Source organism: Microtus pennsylvanicus, chromosome 6, assembly GCF_037038515.1.
Source record: "Microtus pennsylvanicus isolate mMicPen1 chromosome 6, mMicPen1.hap1, whole genome shotgun sequence".
NCBI classification, from domain to species: domain Eukaryota; kingdom Metazoa; phylum Chordata; class Mammalia; order Rodentia; family Cricetidae; genus Microtus; species Microtus pennsylvanicus.
In genome coordinates, this window is record NC_134584.1 from 115,995,289 (window position 1) to 116,014,696 (window position 19,408).

The window sequence follows — 19,408 nt, forward strand, 5'->3', positions numbered from 1 at the left end:
AGGTGCAGACCGTGAGCAAGGCTCTTTGGTCCCTGGGGTGTACTCTGGTGGCCCCGTCTATGAAGAGGGAATCACTCTAGTGACTTTGCTGATCCTTCAACTCATGCAAAGCCAGCAGTAAGAAGATGCAGCCGAGATCAAGCATAGCACAAACTGCCAGGCCATGGCCAGGGCTCAATTGCACCCTGGAAATTGGGAGTGACATCAACGCCATAGTTCCTCTTCAGGAACTGGGTCCCGACTTCACAGTCCCTTCCTAGGGAGGAATCTGCCTGCGGAAGCACACAGGCATTCCTGAGCAACACTTCACTCAAAATTGGACCTGGAATCCACACAAGGAAGCATCTTCATGCTACAGCCCGCATCTTCCCAAATCCCTGGTGAGGATATGGGAATCCTCTGCTGTGTTTCAACCACAGGTCAGTGAGACTGGAGACCCTGAAGACTCTCCAGTGTGCAGCCTGAGATCCAAGACCCCACATGGAGCAGATGTTCCTGGTCTTAAGGCTGTGGCTCCTCTCTGTTTCCCTGAGCAAGGCACACCAGCATGTAGGTCTTTCCTGGAGTGACTCACTAAGTGACAGCTGTTAAGCAGCAGAGTGACCTGGCTGGAGGGCTCATTCATTTGCTTTTGTTATAAATAATTGCGATGGGCTAGGCAGACAGCTCAGGAGGGAAAGTGCTATCTTTGCAAGCATGAAGACCCGAACTTGATGCTCAGACCCCATGGGTTAACGTATTGCTTGATGGCATCCAGCTAGGGAGATACCGACAAGCAGCCTGGGACTAGCTGGCCAGCCCACTTATCCTACCTACTTGGCAAGTACCAGGCCAGTGAGCAACCCTGTTGTAAACAACAAGAGGACATTGCCTGAGAAATAACATCTGAGGTTGACCCCTGGCCTCCACATGCACACACATGCACCCAAACATATATACATGTGCACACACAGAAAATGAACAACATCTAAATAAATGGGGAGATAATTATCCTGCATCCTGAAAAGGTTACTAATAGTTGCCCCTGTGGGTCACCATTGAGACGCCCACAGACTTTGAGAGGGGGCAATATTCCCACCCACACAATGCACGACAGTCCTACCCACAATATCTACCAATGTTCGACAGCCCTAAGTGCTCCACCCTCTTCCTATACTTGATTCACATCAGGTGGAGGGCAGAGGAATGCCGACACAACCAAAAGCCCCACCAGCAGAACAAAAGCAGGAGCAGAATGCTTCATGGCATCACCAACGCAGGCCTTAATGAGAAAATAAAAGTGTGTTTTTCTTAAACAAAAAAAAAAAGGGTTTGGGGGTAGGAAGTAGAATGCAGCCCAGAGGGCAAAGCATGCCATTGGGGCCATGGACAAAACGCAGGCTGCCCAGCTCAGGTCCACAGCTCAAAGACAGAAATTAAACTGAATGACAGAGCATGTGTTCAGCATGTACAAGGCCCTGAGTTTGATCCCTGGCATTGAAAGAGAATCAAATTTTAGATAAATCAAAAATAACTGTAAGATACAGGCATGGCCTGGTGTCCTAAATGTTGTCAAGGATGTACTTACACTAAAATTAAAATCCCACATTGTCTGAAATTTAAGTTTAACTGAATAGCTCGTCTTCCATTTGCTAAATCTGGTCATCGCTGGCAGGCTCCCAAAGAGAAGCTGAGCTCACCTGATGGCTTCTGCGATGCGAGTGCTCTCCTTCCTCCGGTCACTGGACAGCCGGCCGATCAGGTAGGAATAGTCCAGGCCGCTGCAGAACACGCTACCCACTGCACTGAGCAGCAGCAGCTTGCTGTCGTCTGTGGCCGCATTGCACAGAGCTCGCCGGACCTCCTTCATGATCTGTGGACAGAGGCAAGTGTGCAGAGCTCTGAATACCCGAGAGCCTCTGCTGAACAAAAGCACAGGCCAGACCCAGGAAAGAAACTCGACCAAACCAAAGCTTTCCGGCACCACGCACAGTGTAAGCAGAAGGATCAACTCAGAGGTTAGGGGTCACTAGTCCAGACCTGGGAGCCCGGCATGGACTTAGTCAGTCCCTGTGAACCTCTGCAGACCACTTCTAGGGTTTGCTGGCTGAAGCCCTTACAAAGTGTGGGGAAATTGTCCTCTGTACAGCTTTGGTGAGTTTAGCCTCTAGATGCTTCAGTTACATTTTCTTCTCTTGTTCAATCTCCCTAGACCCTTGCACAAGGGGTTAGAGGTGGCCATGCTTAGCAAGTTTTAGTATTTGCAACACGGCCAAGCTCATGGTCTGTCATGTATTACCCACAAGATTGGGGATTTGCTGGTCTTAATGTCTAGAATTCTTTCCAGCGCAGGGTGCCTGGGAGGTCACATCCTGGCAGGGAGAGTAAATTCGGAATTAAGAGCGTCTTGTTCTCCCCTTCATGCACCACAGGGGAAACTACACTTGTTGCCCCAGTTAGACCATGGTTTGAACAATGACCAGAATGCTGTCTTTCTTAGCCCCCGCTGTATTCTTGAGGCTACCACAGTGCCTGGTATAGACATTCAAAATAGAGCCATGACATGACCGTTGGTCACTGTCACACCTGTGGCTTCCCCACTGACTCATGCCCCTTATAGCCCTGTCGTGAATCATGTCCACGCTGCCTACACAATTTCTCTTGGGAACCCGGGCATTCAGGATGACTTCCTGGTCAGGAAACCTGCATTGTAATCTAAAACTAACTAGTCGAGCCCTTCCTTCGGTCTCTCCACCACACGTCCTCCACATCCTAGTCAGAACGAGCAGCTTGAACTGCTTCTGTAGGTAAAATCTCCCATGAGAACTTAAAACCCCAACACAAAGTTCTGAGGTGTAATACCACATGAAAGAGAAATCTTCAAATTAAAAGAGGAGGGACTGTGGAGATGGCTCGGCAGTTAAGAGCACGCATTGTTCTTGCAAAGTGCCCCAGTTGGGTTCCTGAGGCCACATCAGGAGGCTCCTGACTGCTTAACACCAAGCTCCAGGAGTATACTGGAGGATACTACAATCATGTGCACAAAACCACCCCTAGACATGTGCGCGCGTGCGTGCGTGTGTGTATGTTTAAAAGCACTATCTTTTAAAAATTGATGAATTGATTGATATGGAAACTGGATACAAGCTGGCAGCATTTCTGGAGCATCTCATAAAAATGAACACAGCAGTGCTTTTGAGAGAGACTGACACCTAAGCCACAGGACCACATCACAGGGAAATAATCTGCGTTGCAGATGAGCTCCCAACAAAAAGACACAAAGCATTTGAGAAATATGAACAGACATACAGATGGGAGGGACACAGCAACGTTAAGTAATACTACTCTAAGAGACTAGAACAGTTTAAAATATGTCTAAAATAGCCAAGGAGGGGGAAAGGGGCAGAGAAACAATGAAGACTCAGAGAAAATGAAATGAAAGGGCTTAGGGGAAGAGAACGTATCACACAGACAGCAAAGTCATGATTGCTGCCTAGATTAACAGACTAAACAGAGCTGGAGGGAGAATAAGCAAACTGGAAGATCTGGAGAAGTTTCCCTGCTCCCAGATCAGAGAAACAGACAGAAAACACACTAAGAGGGTAACAGTAAATGCAAGCCAAGAGGTGCTGAAGGAGCCATTTTCAGATGTCACAGAGAATGGGCAGAGTCTGAGAATATACGTAGTGAACCGTATTCCGACCTGGACACCGTGAGGGAGAACACGCTTCCTGCACGTTCCCTAGCTCCTGGCCCCACTCTCCACCTTCCAAGGCAGTGATGGCCAAACAGGTCTATTCTCTGCTCCCTCTGCCTCTCTCTGACGTGGACTCTTCTCTCTTCCTCCTCGGCACCTTAGACCCTGTGACGATGCCAAGACCATGGAGACCTTTCTTTCCAAAATAATCCCTTCCTTTCAAAGTCAGCTGAGGAGCAGCCTTCATTCCTCCAGAAACCTTAATGCCCAGGCATGTAAGCTAGCATCATCTTAGGTTCTGGGATCAGGACCAGAGCATCTTGGGGGAAATGCTTTAAGTCTGTTTAATAAATGCCTGAATTCAAGACAACGCAAAAGGCCAATGCAAAGCAAAGGTAAATCTTTAAGTATACAGAGGCAAAAGAAAGCTTACCTCAAAAATGAACCCTTGACCAGAGGATAGTTCTAAAGAAGACTAGCAAGCACTAGTGGAAGGTAATGGGATCTAGTGTTCAATGTGCTGAGGGAAACATCTATACAACAAATTCTTCACCAATATAACTGGCCATTCAAAGGCAAAGCTAAAACCTGGGTCTTTTCAGCACAAGGGAGTTTATCATTCTAAGACTCTCAAAGAACATGACGACAAAGGCATGGACCTCAAGCAGAGGAAAAGTGTATTCAGAAAGAAAAACACAGATAAACTAGAAGAAACTCAGTGTGAGTGAAACAGATGCACAGCAGACAGAGAGAAAAGAAACAAGCTTTGGAGGAAGTCCGAATGGCCAGATGTGACAACAGGGTGTGGGAGACACACCTGTGTGCCTGGCCTGTTTCTGTGTGTTGTCCCTGTTAGCATCGGTTGCCAACTTGATCCAGCATAAAGTCATCTGAGAGGAGAAGGCTCAGTAGATGAATTGTCTAAATCAGCTGTGGGCATGATTGGCAGGGGAACTGTCATGATGTGGGAGGGCACAGCACACTGTGGGCAGCATCATTCCTAAGGTGAGTGGTTCTGGGCCATATAAAAAAGCCAGCCAGATGTGAGCCAGAGAGCAAGCCGGGCAGGCCAAAAAGCAGCATCTTCCGTGGTTTCCGCTTTCAGGCTCCTGCCTTGAGCTCCAGCCCTGAGTTCTCTCAATGACAGACCCAGAAGTGTAAGATGAAATATCCCCTTTTCTTCCACTAAATTGTTTTGGGTTTAAGTATTTAGTCAGGAAACATAAAGGAAGCTAAGCTTCAAATGCTGTGGCTGCTGCTGGTGGTGCTGGTTGAGGCCATGAGCACTGGAAGAACCAAAGGCTGGAGGCAGGCACCGGCCCCTCACTGAGAAGGAAAGTGGACAAGCTTTGAATGGCGAAGCCTTGTTCTAGAGGGCCTTGTTTCCACTCTGGTGCTAACAAGACAAACATCATCTTTCTGATCTCGGAACTGAGTCAACGCATCTGGTCATGAGTGGATTTTCCCCTTGTATTGTCAACTCAGCCAATGCCACACGGATAGCTAAGAGAAGAGATTCAATGGCCACCATGAAAGGGTTCCTTCCAGGCTGTTCACTAACAAGCAAGATGGACTGGCTGGTGACCCTAAGCAGCCTCGGCTTCCTCTTAGTAACAGCAAGAGCCTATATAGGCCAGCCTGGGCACCAGACACTCCTGGGCACCTACTCCTGGGTGTTGTCTGTAATCTCACAAGGAAGACGTGATGCCTTTTCTAGAAACAGGGGGTGCACAGGCAGAGTAATTTCCCCTGGTAAGAGAAAAGGCAACAGAAGTGGGGGCGGGTTGGAACGCAGGTTGCTAGACTCCCAAATCTAAAACATTCCTCCTCCAGCACCTCCTCTTGGATCCAATGGGATCTTTCTCTAGGGACTCCTATAACCCATGTGTGAGCTTGCCTGACTTGTCCAACCACTGAAATCAGTGGACTAACTGATGCCCACCATCATGAACCAAGGCTTGGTAGGTAGGGCCCACGGGTACCTCAGATTAGTGGAAGACAGTGTAGCATCCAGGATGAGTGGGCACCCATTACCACACAAAGCTGTCCCAGTGAGGCAGAATGAACTGAGAGGGGGCACAATGATTCCATTTATGGAAGGAAAATGATGCGCCTTTTAAAAGCTTTTAAAATATAGTAGAGTAGGGAAAAAATGCAGGAAGAACTGGGCTTGTGTGGATGTGGCATGGTGAGCTTTAAACAACATGGGTTCCAGGTGTATGTGCATGTGAGGAGTTGCCCACCAGAGAGCCCACATACACATCTCTAGATCCTACCTGCAGAGAACCCCTGGATGCTTCTGCTAATGGTAAGTGAGGCTGCCTGCCCCTCTGCAAAACTCCATGCTTAGAGGAGGGGCAGCACTATCGGCCTCACAAACTCCAAAGGCACCTGCCAGCTCTACTCTCACAGTCTGTCAATCATTCTGGGCTGTAACACCCACAACTCCATAGAAGAGCCATTGGCTATGTAAATCACATAAAACATGCGGTCACAAGTTCAAGGACATGGCACCCCTCCACCACTTCATGGGCATTCCAGAGGGTGTCAGATGTACCAGAGGATACAGGCCATCCTGTCAATGCCAGCCTGGAAGAGCAGTTCCTCTAGAGTGGCGGCTCTCAACCTGTGCGTCAAGGCCCCTTTGGGGGAATGAATGACTTTTTCACACGGGTCATCCAAGACCATCTGAAAACACAGGTTTAGTATGATTCATAACAGTAGTAAAATTATGAAGTAGCAATGAAAATAATCTTATGGCTGGGGGTCAGCACAGCATGAGGAACTGTATTAAAGGGTCACAATTTGAGAACTGCTACCCTAGAGAGTGCCCACTGCCAGACGTCTTGCTAACTCCCCATGCTTCCATAGACATTACGGACAAGCAAGTGCAGGGTGTTCCAAGACCGAGGAGGAGGTCTGAAATCACCCATCTCCCCAAAGCTCTTACCTCAGGTGTCAGGGCATTGTTATCTGAAGTCTGGCTGGACAGAAGAATGTGCGTGAAGCCCTCTTCCTTCCGCACCACGATGTCACGAAACCGACAGTTGCTTTCATTCTGGCGGACGCTGTACCTGAGCCTCTTGTCAAAGACGTAATCCTTCTCTGTCTCCAGCTTCCTCTTCACGGGGCTGTGCAGGTTCAGACCTCCGTTGGTCAGAGCAGGGCCTTTCAAAATCAGAAAAGCGAAGTGAGAAACTGGCCTGCATTATGCAGCCACACGAGTCAACTAGAGAAAGTCTGTATTTCCAGGGGAAAAGTCCAGGGTTCCCAGGCCTCCCTCTGCTCTGCTTTGGAGGGGGAAAGTCCAGGACATAAATGATGTATCTTCAAATTCAGAAGATAATCTGGGGACTTTTTGCAAAGGACTGGTTTGAGGGCCTGATCCCAGCGCGGAGCACATCTGTCAGTGAGCAGTCTGCTTATATTAGGATTCTTGACAACCAAGAATCTTCTGACCCCTAGAGAGGCACTGTCCACTGGTGGACACACGTGACTGACAGAGAATCCTTAGTAAAAGCAGTACTAGCCACTGGCCTGGATCCAGCCAGAACCCACCGGCACCACGTGCTAAGCACAATGCTCCAACACTACAGGTACATTGTCCCATTCAATGTGGAAGCTAGAAGGGATCTGAGTGCCCAGTGCTTAACTTCTGATCATGAGGCCCCAAACAGGCAGAGACCTCATGTTTCCACCTCTCCTCCCCCATGTTTGTGTCTTCTATATTAGTGTTCATAAATGACCACAGACTGCCTTCACTAAAAAGAAATTGCTTTAATTTGCTTTCTATTGCTTTAATAAAGATACCATGACCAAAGCAATTTGGGGAAGAAAGGGTTTACAACTCTGGCCATACTCCATTAATGTGGATACAAAAGTCTTTGACAAGGGTCAGGCATGGTGGCACATGCCTTTAATCCCAGCACTTGGGAGGCAGGGACAGTATCTGTGAGTTCCAGACCAGCTAGAACTACATAGTGAGACCCTGTCTGAAAAACTAAAGGCTTTGATGAAATATGAGCTAATGACTTCATGCAATACAGCGAGAATTCTATGCTGTGAACAGGTGAGGGGAGCTGGTTTAGTATCTGAAAATCAGTTGGTATAGTCAACCACACAGGAAGTGTAACAACGAAACATCACAGTCATCAACACATGAAAACCATCTGACAAAAGCTCACAGAGAGCTGCATGCCCCCCTTGACAGGGACATCAACAAAACATCTACCACTTACATCATCTTCAATTGGGAAAAACTGGATTTCTCCCTCATAACACCCCAAATCACTAAAGGGCACTCTTTCTCCTGGTCAACCACATCCTAGAAGACTTAACTAGTGTATGAAGATAAGAAAAGGAAAGGAAAGACAAGTCAAGAAAAGAAAAGACAGTAAAAATTATAGACACTGAGAGGGAAGAGAGGGGCTAGAGAGAGGCTCAGTAGTTAAAAGCACTGACTGCTCTTCCAGGGGACTCAGGTTCATTTCCCAGCAACCACACGGCAATTCACACCTGTCTGGAGCTCCAATTCCATGGGCTCCAACACCCTCAAACAGACACACAAGCAGGCAAAATGCCAATGCACATAAAATAAAAATAAATAAATCATTAAAAAGGAGAGAGGGAGAAGAGAAAAAAGAAAATTTACTGATGCCAAGTCTGTATGTGTAGAAAGCACTGGGGAACTGAAGGCCAAAGAAATCAACCATTCTTGGAACTAGTGAGCAAATTCAGCAAGGCTTCAAAATACAAAATTAATACACCTGCTAATTACTGTCCAACACACCGGTAATGAACAAATAGAATTTGACATTTAAAAAATGGCACCCTATATATGAACCATATGCAGTTCTAATAAAAAAATATGTATGGGATCTGTAGATAGGAAACTACAAAACCCCGACAAAAGACGCTGAAGCAATTCTAACTAAAACGGAGAAATACCGTGGCTTCAGGGAGAAATATCCTCTATAGGCTCATGTGTTTGAACACTTGGTCCCAGTTGGTGGCACGGTTTGGGTAGGTGGAACTGTTAGGAGATGGGGCCTTGCTGGAGGACACACACCACTAAGGGTGGGCTTGGAGGATTTATAGCCTCATACCACTTTAAGCTGGCTATCTCAGCCTCTTGTATTGATGACATGTGATCTATCGGGCCTGCTCCAGTGCCTGTTGCCATGACTTCCTTACCAATTCCTCTCTCTGGAACCTTGAGCCAAAATAAATTCTTCTTTCTGTAAGTTGGCTTTGGTCATGGAATTTCATCTCAGGGACAAAAAGTAACTAATACAAGAAGTCTGCCATGTTCATGAATCAGATTTATGCTTAAAATACGTAAGAGGTCAACTCTTCCCAATTGATCTATGAGTTCAATGTAACCCCAGGCAAAATCCCAGCAAGCTATTTTGTGCCCAGTGTCAAACTAACTCTGAACTTGTTCTTAGCAAGGGAAAAGATATAGAACAGCCAAAAACATGCTTCAAGACAAGAAGAGTGGGTTCTCTCCCACATCAAAGCCTTAAGAAAAAGCCACAGTGATCCAATGTACAGAAACAGACCAAGGGTCACAAGAGAGAATTATAAGCAGATGCTCACATATACAGTGTCATGACAGTTCAGTGGGGGAAAAGACTTCCTTTTCCAACAAGTGCCATCAAAACAAACAGTAATCCATTGGCAGAAGGAAAACATGAACCTGGAGACATCACATCTGCCATGACTAGCTGTGCACTTGATACACAGCTGTAGTTACAGGGAAAGAGGGAATCTCCACTGGAGAATTGCTCAGAACAGACTGGCCTGGGGTCAGGTCTAAAAGACATTTAGTCTTGATATGATTGATGACTGATGTAGGAGTCCTGGTCCACTGTGGGCAGTACCACCCTTAGGCAGATGGAACTTGGCTGAATAAGAAAGCGAGCTGGGGAAGCCAGTAAGTGGTGGTCCTCTGGAGTTTCCGCTTCACTTTCCGGCCCGAAAATCCCTCAACGATAGGCTGTTACCAATAAGATGAAATATAAACCCTCTTTTCTCAAAGTTCCTTTCAGTCATGGTGTTTATCACAGCAAGAGAAACCAAATTAGGACATCTTACAAACTCTCCCTCTCTTTCTCTCCCCCTCTCCGCTCCCTCCCCCCAGAGACGTGCATGCACAGACACATGCAATTTCTCTCAGAATGGATCACAGACCTAAACACAAAATGGTAATATATCTAAAAGGCAACCAGACAAAGCTCTAGGGATACTGGGCTTGACAATAAATTTCTATATTTGGCATCAAGAAAATCAGGTTCCTTGATATAAAAAAATGGGCAAGCTGATCATTATAAAAATTAGAAATTTCTGTTCCCTGGAGGGCATCATTGAGAGAATTGAGAGACATGCTACACTCAGCATGAAAACAGTTTGCCAAATATATATTAGAGAGATTTTGTATTCAAAATACACAGAACTGCAGTAAGAAAACAAACAACCCAACTTAAAAGTGGGCAGGAGATCTAAAGAGCCAAATCATGCCTTTTCCCTAAGAGGGAAAATCCAAGAGATGCCAGGGCACACAGGGTGGATCCAAGAGATACAACAGCAATGAGATGGAGGCATCGCTGGTGAAGACTGAGATTGCATGGCCTTGCTCACTGTTGACAGCACACACACACACACACACACACACACACACACAGAGTGTGCACGGCCTTGCTCACTGTTGACAGCACACACAGAGAGTGTGCACAGCTGTGCTCCCTGTCAACAGACACACGCAGAGAGTATGCATGGCCATGCTCACTACTACAGGACACACACACAGAGTGTGCATGGCCATTCTCACTGTTGACAGCACACACAGAGAGTATGCACGGCTGTGTTCTGTCAACAGACAGACACAGCTGCACAGCACTATGGTAAATGGTTTGGGCTTGTCGTCTCTTTCTCCTCTAAATAAATCTCTTTATTTTCCTTAAACATCTTTATTCTTGAGAATGTCGTCTCTTTCTCCTCTAAATAAATCTCTTTATTTTCCTTAAACATCTTTATTCTTGAGAATGCCATATACAGATGCAATGAAATATGGTCATATCCATCAATTATTCCATCCTCCATCTCCTCCTACAACCCTGCAACATTCCCCGTCTCGTCTCCTCTCCCTTTTAAAGTTACTTTTGCTTTCTCATTGTTTGAGAGTTTTGTTGTGGAATATTAGTTTAAGATGTTTTGCATTTGTTTACACTGTGGAACATTTGTTTAATGGTGCAAAGATGTGTTGCATTTGTTTAAGTCTGTGAAGCTGTGTTACTTGGCCTGTCTAAAATACCTGATTGGTCTAATAAGAAGCTGAATGACCAATAGTTAGGCAGGAGAAAGGATAGGTGGGGCTTTCAGTCAGAGAGAACAAATAGGAGGAGAAATCTGAAAAGAGGAAGGAAAAAGCAATAAGAAATAGAGAGGAGGACATCAGGGACTAGCAAGCCATGGAGTAAGAGGGAAAGTAAAATATACAGAAATAAGAAAAGGAAAAATCCCAGAGGCAAAAGATAGATGGGACAATTTAAATTAAAAAGCTAGCAAGAAACAAGCCAAGCTAAGGCTGAACATTTATAAGTAATAAATCTCAGTGTATAATTTATTTGGAAGCTGGGTAGCACCTCCCCCCAAAAAAGCAAAAAGAGTAAAAACAACCAACAGAATTTCATACATGCGTGTAATGTGTTTTGATAGGTCCCACGCTATGCCCTCCCCTCTAATTGCTCACCTATATTCCCTACCACTTTTTCCTTCCCTGTGGCTTTTAAATGCCCACTGAGTCCACTCAGTCCTGTCAGAAAGTACATTCACCCACTAGAGCATGGGAAACCTACCAATAGCCGCACCGTTGAAAGAGAAGACAATCTCATCTCTGCTGCCTTTGTGTTCTCATGGGTGAGCCTAAAAAAGGGCAGACTGCACTCACTACACTGAGAATTCCCTTAACTGGGAATAGGATGAGGGAAAAGTGATTTTATTACTGGTCCCAAGCATTGAGGAGTCTACCACAAGACATCTAATGGATTCAAACACTCCTTCAATAAATATCCAGTCCACTCCTTGCCAACTGCAAGCTAATCAAACCTTCCCAAAAACCCAATCATTAAGAGAGCAAACCATCCCTGCTGGCCAGCCTGCTTCTTATTAATAATGTGGCCTGGCCCCTTCTATCAAGATATCTCTGCCATTGCTCTTCCTCTCCTTCCCCAACTCAACCATCCCAAACCCTCATGTTTGTGTGGGGTTAGGAGAAACCTGGTGCCAAAGATATGTCCCAGGAATCCACAAGGATGACCCCTGCTAAGACTCCTAGCAATAGTAGAGAGGGTGCCTGAATTGGCCTTCTCTTGTAATCAGATTGATGACTTCCCTAAGTGTCATCATAGAACCTTCATCCAGGAACTGATGGAAGCAGATGCAGAGATCCACAGCCAAGCACTGGGCCAAGCTCTGGGAGTTCAGTTGAAGAAAGAGAAGAATGATTATATGCAAAGGAGGGGGGGTCAAGATCATAATGGGGAAACCCACAAAGACAGCTGACCCGAGCTCATGGGAACTCACAGAATCTAGACCAACAGCTAAGAAGTCTGCATCAGACTGACCTAGGCCCTCTGCATGTGGGTGACAGCAGTGTAGCTTGGTCTGTTTGTGGGGCCCCTAGCAGTGGGACCAGGTTCTGTCCCTGGAGCATGATCTGGCTTTGTTGAACCTATTCCCTATGATGGGATGCCTTGCTCAGCCTTGATGCAGGGGGGAGGAGCTTGGTCCTGCCTCAACTTGATATGCTAGGCTTTGTTGTCTCCCATGGGAGGCCTACCCCTTTATGAGGAGTGGATGGGGAGGGAAGAAAGGAGGTGGGGAGAAGGAACGAGAGGAGAAGAAGGAGGGGAAACTGTGGTTAGCATGTAAAATCAGTTTTTAAAAATATCCAAATAATTTCTTCTCTTTTGTGGAATAAAATGCAGATAATACATGTAAAATAAACGGATGGATAGATAGATAGACAGACAGACAGACAGACAGACAGACAGACAGACAGATAGATAGATAGATAATCCTGGAACACTCTGTGGGGCTGGTGTCAACAATTTAACTTGAGTGCAGATGAGAAGAAAATAGAGGTGTATTTGGGACCCAAGAGACAGGTGTACTCTTGACAGCTATATGCTACTCATAACACATCACAGGAGGTCAGGCTGAAGCTAAGTTCCAAGCAATGCAAGAGTCTGGGCAGGGGACTGAAGCTTCAAGAAATTAGTAACAGGTGGATGAGAGAGAAAACTAATATTGAAGTTGTAAATTCAGCCCAGGCAACTTTGGTTGCCACTTGGGGAAGAATTATTGCAAGAGCCCTTTAGCCTGGACCTGTGAATAGTTGTCCTCTTCCTACTTCTAGGGAGCACATTTTGCTATAGCCCTCTGGTATCAGGAGGTAGTGGACTAACCTCTGCAAACATGACAGGCCTGATTGGCCTGGAGTTTCATGGAGGTCAGACTTGGGTCCTCGACTTCCCCTAGAGGATGACTTCACTCTTGTCTGTTACCACTCTGTATTTTCTCAACATGCTCAGAAATAGAAGATAATGAACTATGTCCTGAATGTGTTCAAAGGAATAATAAGATGATGAAAGAATTAACTGTCACAGGAGGAACACTGCAGAAGACCACAATATGCTGCCAACCGTATGTCACCAGAGACAAAGTCAAGGTTTTATCCTGATCTAAGGCAATTGAGAAGCAAAGAAAAACTTTCCACATTTTCTATAATGACTTAAAAAAGAAAAACCAAGACTCCAGAAGTCCTTCCTCCTACCTCTACCAGGACAAATGTTAGAGCCTCTACAGACATCTGGTAAGAGCATACCTAATCCTAACTGTCTTTGGTGTCTTCCAGTGCCTTGAGTTGGACCTGTTAAATACTTAGCCACCTAGGGAACGACTTTGCTGTAACGGGATTGTTTTGTTACAGTTTGTTTTCATAGGTTTGATGAGTAGCTTCAGTGTGGTAAAGCAGAAAGAGCCTCCATACCTTCTCTCTTCCCCAAGTTTCTACTATTAAATCCCATCATGATACAAAAGAGAGAAATGGGGAGGGAGGAAAAGAAGGAAAGAGAAGAGGGAAGGGGAGGAGAGGAGAGAATCGAAGAGGGGAGGGGAAGGGAGAAGAGAGGAGAGAAAGAGGATTCTCCCTCTCCTGGCAGCTAGCACCTGCCAATAGTCCTTAGCATCCAGTAATAGCTCTCAATAGGGAGAGGACCCTGGAGAGCATCTCCCACATCTATCGTCTTTCCTTAAAAAGCTAAACATAGCATGTAAAGATTTGCTATCTCTAGGTATTTATAAGCCAAGTCTATCTGGAAATCTTACAGCTGCAAATAATACAAAAAGAACAAAATACCATGTTTTTTTGCCAAACGCCCCCAGAAGCAACCATCATGTCCTTTCACGGGTGGATGGATAAACGAAATGGCACAACCACAGGATGGAATATTATTCAGTGAGAAAGGTAAAGTAGCTGCTGTTCTCATTTCATTTCCATTGCTATGACAAATATCCCTTACTAAGCAACTTAGAGAAGAAAGGGTTTACTTGGCTTACAATTCCAGGTTATAGTCTATTATTAAGGAAGGAACTTAAAGCTTCATGTCCACGGTCAAGAGCAGCAAGAGAATAAACGCGAGGATCCTTGTTTGCTTGTCTCTCTACTCTTACAAACCCAGGGACGGTGCTGCCCACAGTGAGCTATGTGTTCTTCCATCAGTTAATGATCAAGACAGGCCCCAGCAGACATGGGCCAACGTGAGCTAAACAATACTCTAATTGAAGATTTCTTCATGGGTAATTCTAGGTTGAATCAAGCTTACAAGTAAAACTAACCAGCTCCCGAGTTACATGAGTAGATTTTAAATACACGTTACTATGCAAAAGAAGCCACTGTGAGCAAGTGGTGTATTAGGTGATTCCAATTAAATGACATTCTAGAGAAGAGGAAGGGATAACAGTGGTAAAAGATCAGTGGTTGCCAAGGGATCCGAATAGGAGGGAGGTGGCAAACGTGAAGCAGAGACTGGCTTTCAACTGACTCGGTATGGACCTGCAATGGAGGAGGGACATTAGGCCTTGTGTAAAACCAAAAGAACTTCACAGCACAGACAGGCTTAAATATGCAAAATCAGGTAAGAGGTGCTAGGATCCCAAGATAAAACACAGAATGTCAGAGTGGATCTGAAGGTGTTAAATATGGAAGAAATCACCTCCCTGAAGGTGGAGGAGACCCCAGCAACCTCGGAAACGTGAGGAACCTGAAAACTGAAGGAAGGAAGAACATGAAGGCTGCCTACCCTCAGAAACAGCTGACACCCACCCCCAGAGGAGGCCCAACGCGTCTGCTGTGTTCATACACACAACCGGAATGGAGTGACTTGGTAATGAGGTGGAAGGTGGGAGTGGCAGGAGAGGGAATTCATAGACTAGCAGGGCCAAGAGGCTAGCGTTATACAAGGCTGACAGCTCAGATTTGGAAGCACTGCCAGCAAACATGGATGCTGCCTACAGAAGAGTCTGTGCACAGGTCTACAGACATAGGTTAGTGGAAATGTGTGTGTAGGTGTGTTTCATTTACTGTGACTGAGGGAAGCAGGAATTAATGGCATCCTAACAGCAAGGAGCACCCCTGAAGCCCAAATCTTGATTTCCAAGAACTCTACGGCTGCAGCAAGACCATCCAGCACTGCACCAAGAATTATGCAAAAATAAGTTTACAGGGCCAAAATGCAAAGAAGTGCTCAAATAAAATGGCCCCAACAATGACAGGGCTTGTCTAGAAGAATATATGAACCAAAAGTTGCATGCCCAAAGTTGCAATAATAAGAACAACAAATAGTTTGGGCTTATAACAAAAAATAATAACCTTCTATGAGTAGCTATTGGTGTAAATAAATGACAGAAGGAATAGTCAAAAGCAGAACTGATACACCTCCCATGAAGAATTCCAAATATTTAGTGGAAATGCTCCAACTTGCTCAGGACTATAGAAGTGGATCAGTGGCTGAGAGAAACAGAAGTCTAAGTTCCCAGCACCCACATGGTGGCTCACCACAGTCTGTAACTCCAGTTACATGGGTTGACATCCTCTTCTGGCCTCCATGGGCACTGCACTCACATGCACATATATGCACATATATACACACACAATTAAACACCTATAAAATCTATAAACCTATAAAACCTATAAAAATAGTCTGCCATGAACCTTAGAAGAGAATCTACTCCTTCCACTTTGTAAGACCAGCATAATTCCTTACTACATTCCAAATCTTTATCCTTTGTCTTAGTTAGGGTTTCTATTGATGTGATGAGACATCATGACCACAGCAACTCTTATAATGGAAAAACATTTAATTGGGGCTGGCTTAGAGTTAAGAGGTTTAGTCCAATATCATTATGGTGGGAAGCATGGTGGCATACACACAGACATTGAGCTGAAGAGGTAACTGAGAGTTCTAAGTCCAGATCATCAGACAGCAGGAAGAAAGAATGAAATTGGGCCTTCCTTGAGCTTCTTAAACCTCAAAGCCCATGCCCTGTGATACAATTCCTCCAAGAACGCCACAGCTCCAATAATTCCACACCCTATGAGTCCATGGGCACCATTTTCATCCAAACTGCCACATCCAAGCCACAGGTGCAGCTTATTTGAAAGAGTCTATATATTAGTCTGGAGAAATGGATCAACAGTTAAGAACATTTACTGCTCTTATAGAGGATCTGGAATTGGTTGCCAACACCTGTGACAGGGAGCTCACCACTGCCAGAACTCTAGCTCCAGGGAATCTGGTGCCCCCTTCTGGACTCCATGAGCATCTGCACTCGTACATGCACATACTCACATATAGACATACATGCAATTCAAAATAATAAACCATCACAGTCCAACTCAGCACTAAAACTTTCTGGCAATATTGCCACTGAGTTCTATCGGAGGACAGCAAGACAGGCTTAGCATCCTGTCTCTGTAGTACAGATCATATCCCTAAAGCAGTCAAGACTTGTTCATTAGCACCCAGAGCTCCAAGTCCATCTCTGGATATCAGGCTTCCTATTTGACTCCAGCCAAAAGGCTTGAGAAGCAACATGGCTCAGACCCTTCAGCAAAACCTTAATTTTTGGAATCTCAAGCCGGAAGCCAAGGGTAGGGACTCAGAAGTGCTCTTCATAGCCCAAGAGGTGGACTGTGGGCACAGGGGATGCTGTGGGTATCAGTACTGCCTGGCACAGTGCCCATATCATCCCACAGCTTCTGTAATGCCACCTCGTTTGCTAATTATCTATTACTCAAAGCAACCCGGCGTTGTCAGATATCAAGATGCAGCTCCTGTCGCCCAGCAGGATCACTTAATGAACTTCAGAAAGTATACACAAGTATTTAATTAAAAGGCTGGTGCCGAGGGAGCTGTTTCTCCAGAGTTAACCCCGAATACCTGACAACTGAGATGGTGAAACTTCCTGCAAGAAAATACCCATTCATCCATTCATCATGCAGTCTAGTAACCAAGGCTTCAGGTGCTGCATCCAGCGGGCCCCAGCTCTCACCCAAACACAAGGTAGACAGTGAGAATGGGAGTGTGCCCACGCTTCCAGGACATCATGGGTGGGATGGCACACTCCTATTTCCCAGCAACCCAGGGCCCTGTTCTGAGCAGTTCTAACACACTCCACAGTTCTGTGGAGTGGGAACAGGGGGTCCATCTTCCAGACAAAGGAAAAGTGTGTAACTTGTCAGATTCTGCATGGATTTTACATAATGGAAGCAGGATTGGGGCCAGCTGTCTCCATTTTATTTCACTCATCCCTTTTGAATCTGAGGATGGGCTAGCCATTGCAGGAGATGAGAGTCCCAAACTAGAGCAGTCAGGCTACAATGAGGGCAATAAAAAGCTAATGTGATAACTAATACCTGTAGTGAGTGCAGACCAAAAGGTAACGGGGAATGTGACAACAGTCGAGGCAGGCATCTCTGGCTCCAAGGCCATGCCTCCCTATGGGAACCTCGAGAGAAATAGCTCTGACCAATCTAGCATGATGTTGGGTGCACGTGACTGATGCCGACTTGGGAAGACACAGCACTGTTGAACCAAGAAACCACAGGCACCTCTGCAAGCACCTGGTACATATCACTGTGGCTGCATCACTCTTTCCAAGTCTCCCCCGACCTCAGGAGAAGAAGCAGGAAGCCGCTTCTTCATTCTAGTCTTCCGCTCTGCATCTCAAGAAACTGTTTTCAAGGCTCTCTTCCTCTGAGGCACCGCAATGCCCTCCAAAGAGATGACAACCATCTGGCGGGGAAAGAGCCGTGGGATGCACAGAAGCACCGGGCTATGACGTTAGATGACAGGGACATATCAACTCTCAGCCTGCTAATTGGGTGTAATCCTATAGGAGCACCCAGCTCCTATTCCCCAGATCAGTGTACAGGACATAGTTTTGAGGGTTGTTCTCAACTGTAAATTAAGGAGCATACACCAAAGTGCCGAGGACAGTCTAAGCTTCTAAGCTCGTCCCTTGCAGTAACCGTGGGACACCATGCTTGTTATCTTTCTCCTTCCTATAACCAAAGCCCTGCTTCTCCCATGAACACAAAAACCTAAGTTCAATCCCAGGAGCACACGTTAGCTACTCAGCAAGCTCCAGGTCCCCAGTAAGAGATCCTATCTCAGGAAATAAGGTAAATAGCTCCTGAGGAAAGACACCCAAGGGTGCCCTCTATCCTCCATTTGTACATGAACACACATTCATGTGCACCTCCATTCCTACATACAAAAGCAATTTAAAGGAAGAAATTTTCACTGTGGTCCATGACACTAAATATATAGTCCAAAGTATATAGTTGGGCGAAAATACAAAATGATAGAAAGGTGGGGGGGGGTCAGAGAAAAAGCAAAGAAAAATCAAATACAACCTTCCCTGCCCAAATGAGTGAGCACACCAAAATTCCAAAGAGTTCAGGCTGGAAACATAAATAATGCCAAATATAAAATCATTATCATGAGACAATCTGACAAGGATTTTAAGAGAGTAGTATTTCAAAGGCTCCTAGTGAGAGATACAGAAAAAAAAAACACACATTTAATATAATTTAGAAAACTTCACACAAAAGCAGAAGAAACAAGGACAGTGCAATAAGCAGAATAATGAGCTAATTAAAAAGCAAGTGTCAAATATTTGTGCATCACAGATAAAGGATTAATACCTCCAAGTTGTAAAGAGCTTTGAAACACTGAGGATAAAGGAAACAAAACAGCCTCTGGAACAAAATTTATAAAAGACACACACTCTACAAATATTACATTAGTAGCTTTTAAGTAGAAGAGGACTTCACCTTCACTCTGAAGAATAAGACAAATTAAAATTCATAAAATGCAAAGTGAAAATTAAAACTGCATTGAAATATCATTCACTTGGTGTCCCTTAGCTTGGTGAAAGCTCACCACATGGCTAGTATAATCTGTCTCAAAGATGGGTGTGGGTTTTCTTGTCACAGGGAGGAAATAAAGGAGGGATCATCATTATCAAAGGGAATTTCATCCTCTGACAAAACAGGTTTGGCACCCACTCTCAATTCTACTTCTAGAAACTTGACTTGGCACACTGTACCTCCAATGGCACAAATCACACACGTATAAGGTTGTTCTTTACAGCAGCATTTATTCT

General features: G+C 45.3%; 1 protein-coding gene across 1 annotated transcript in view; it reads right to left on the bottom strand.

The window, feature by feature from the left end:
* Nucleotides 1–19,408, bottom strand: part of Cdyl2 (chromodomain Y like 2) — a 168,014-nt gene that overhangs the window by 18,132 nt on the left and 130,474 nt on the right. The window contains exons 3-4 of the mRNA XM_075977406.1: nucleotides 6,627–6,844; nucleotides 1,680–1,852 (exon numbers count right to left, since the gene is read on the bottom strand). Coding sequence (XP_075833521.1) covers nucleotides 1,680–1,852; nucleotides 6,627–6,844 — 391 coding nt within the window. The remainder of the gene's footprint in view (nucleotides 1–1,679; nucleotides 1,853–6,626; nucleotides 6,845–19,408) is intronic.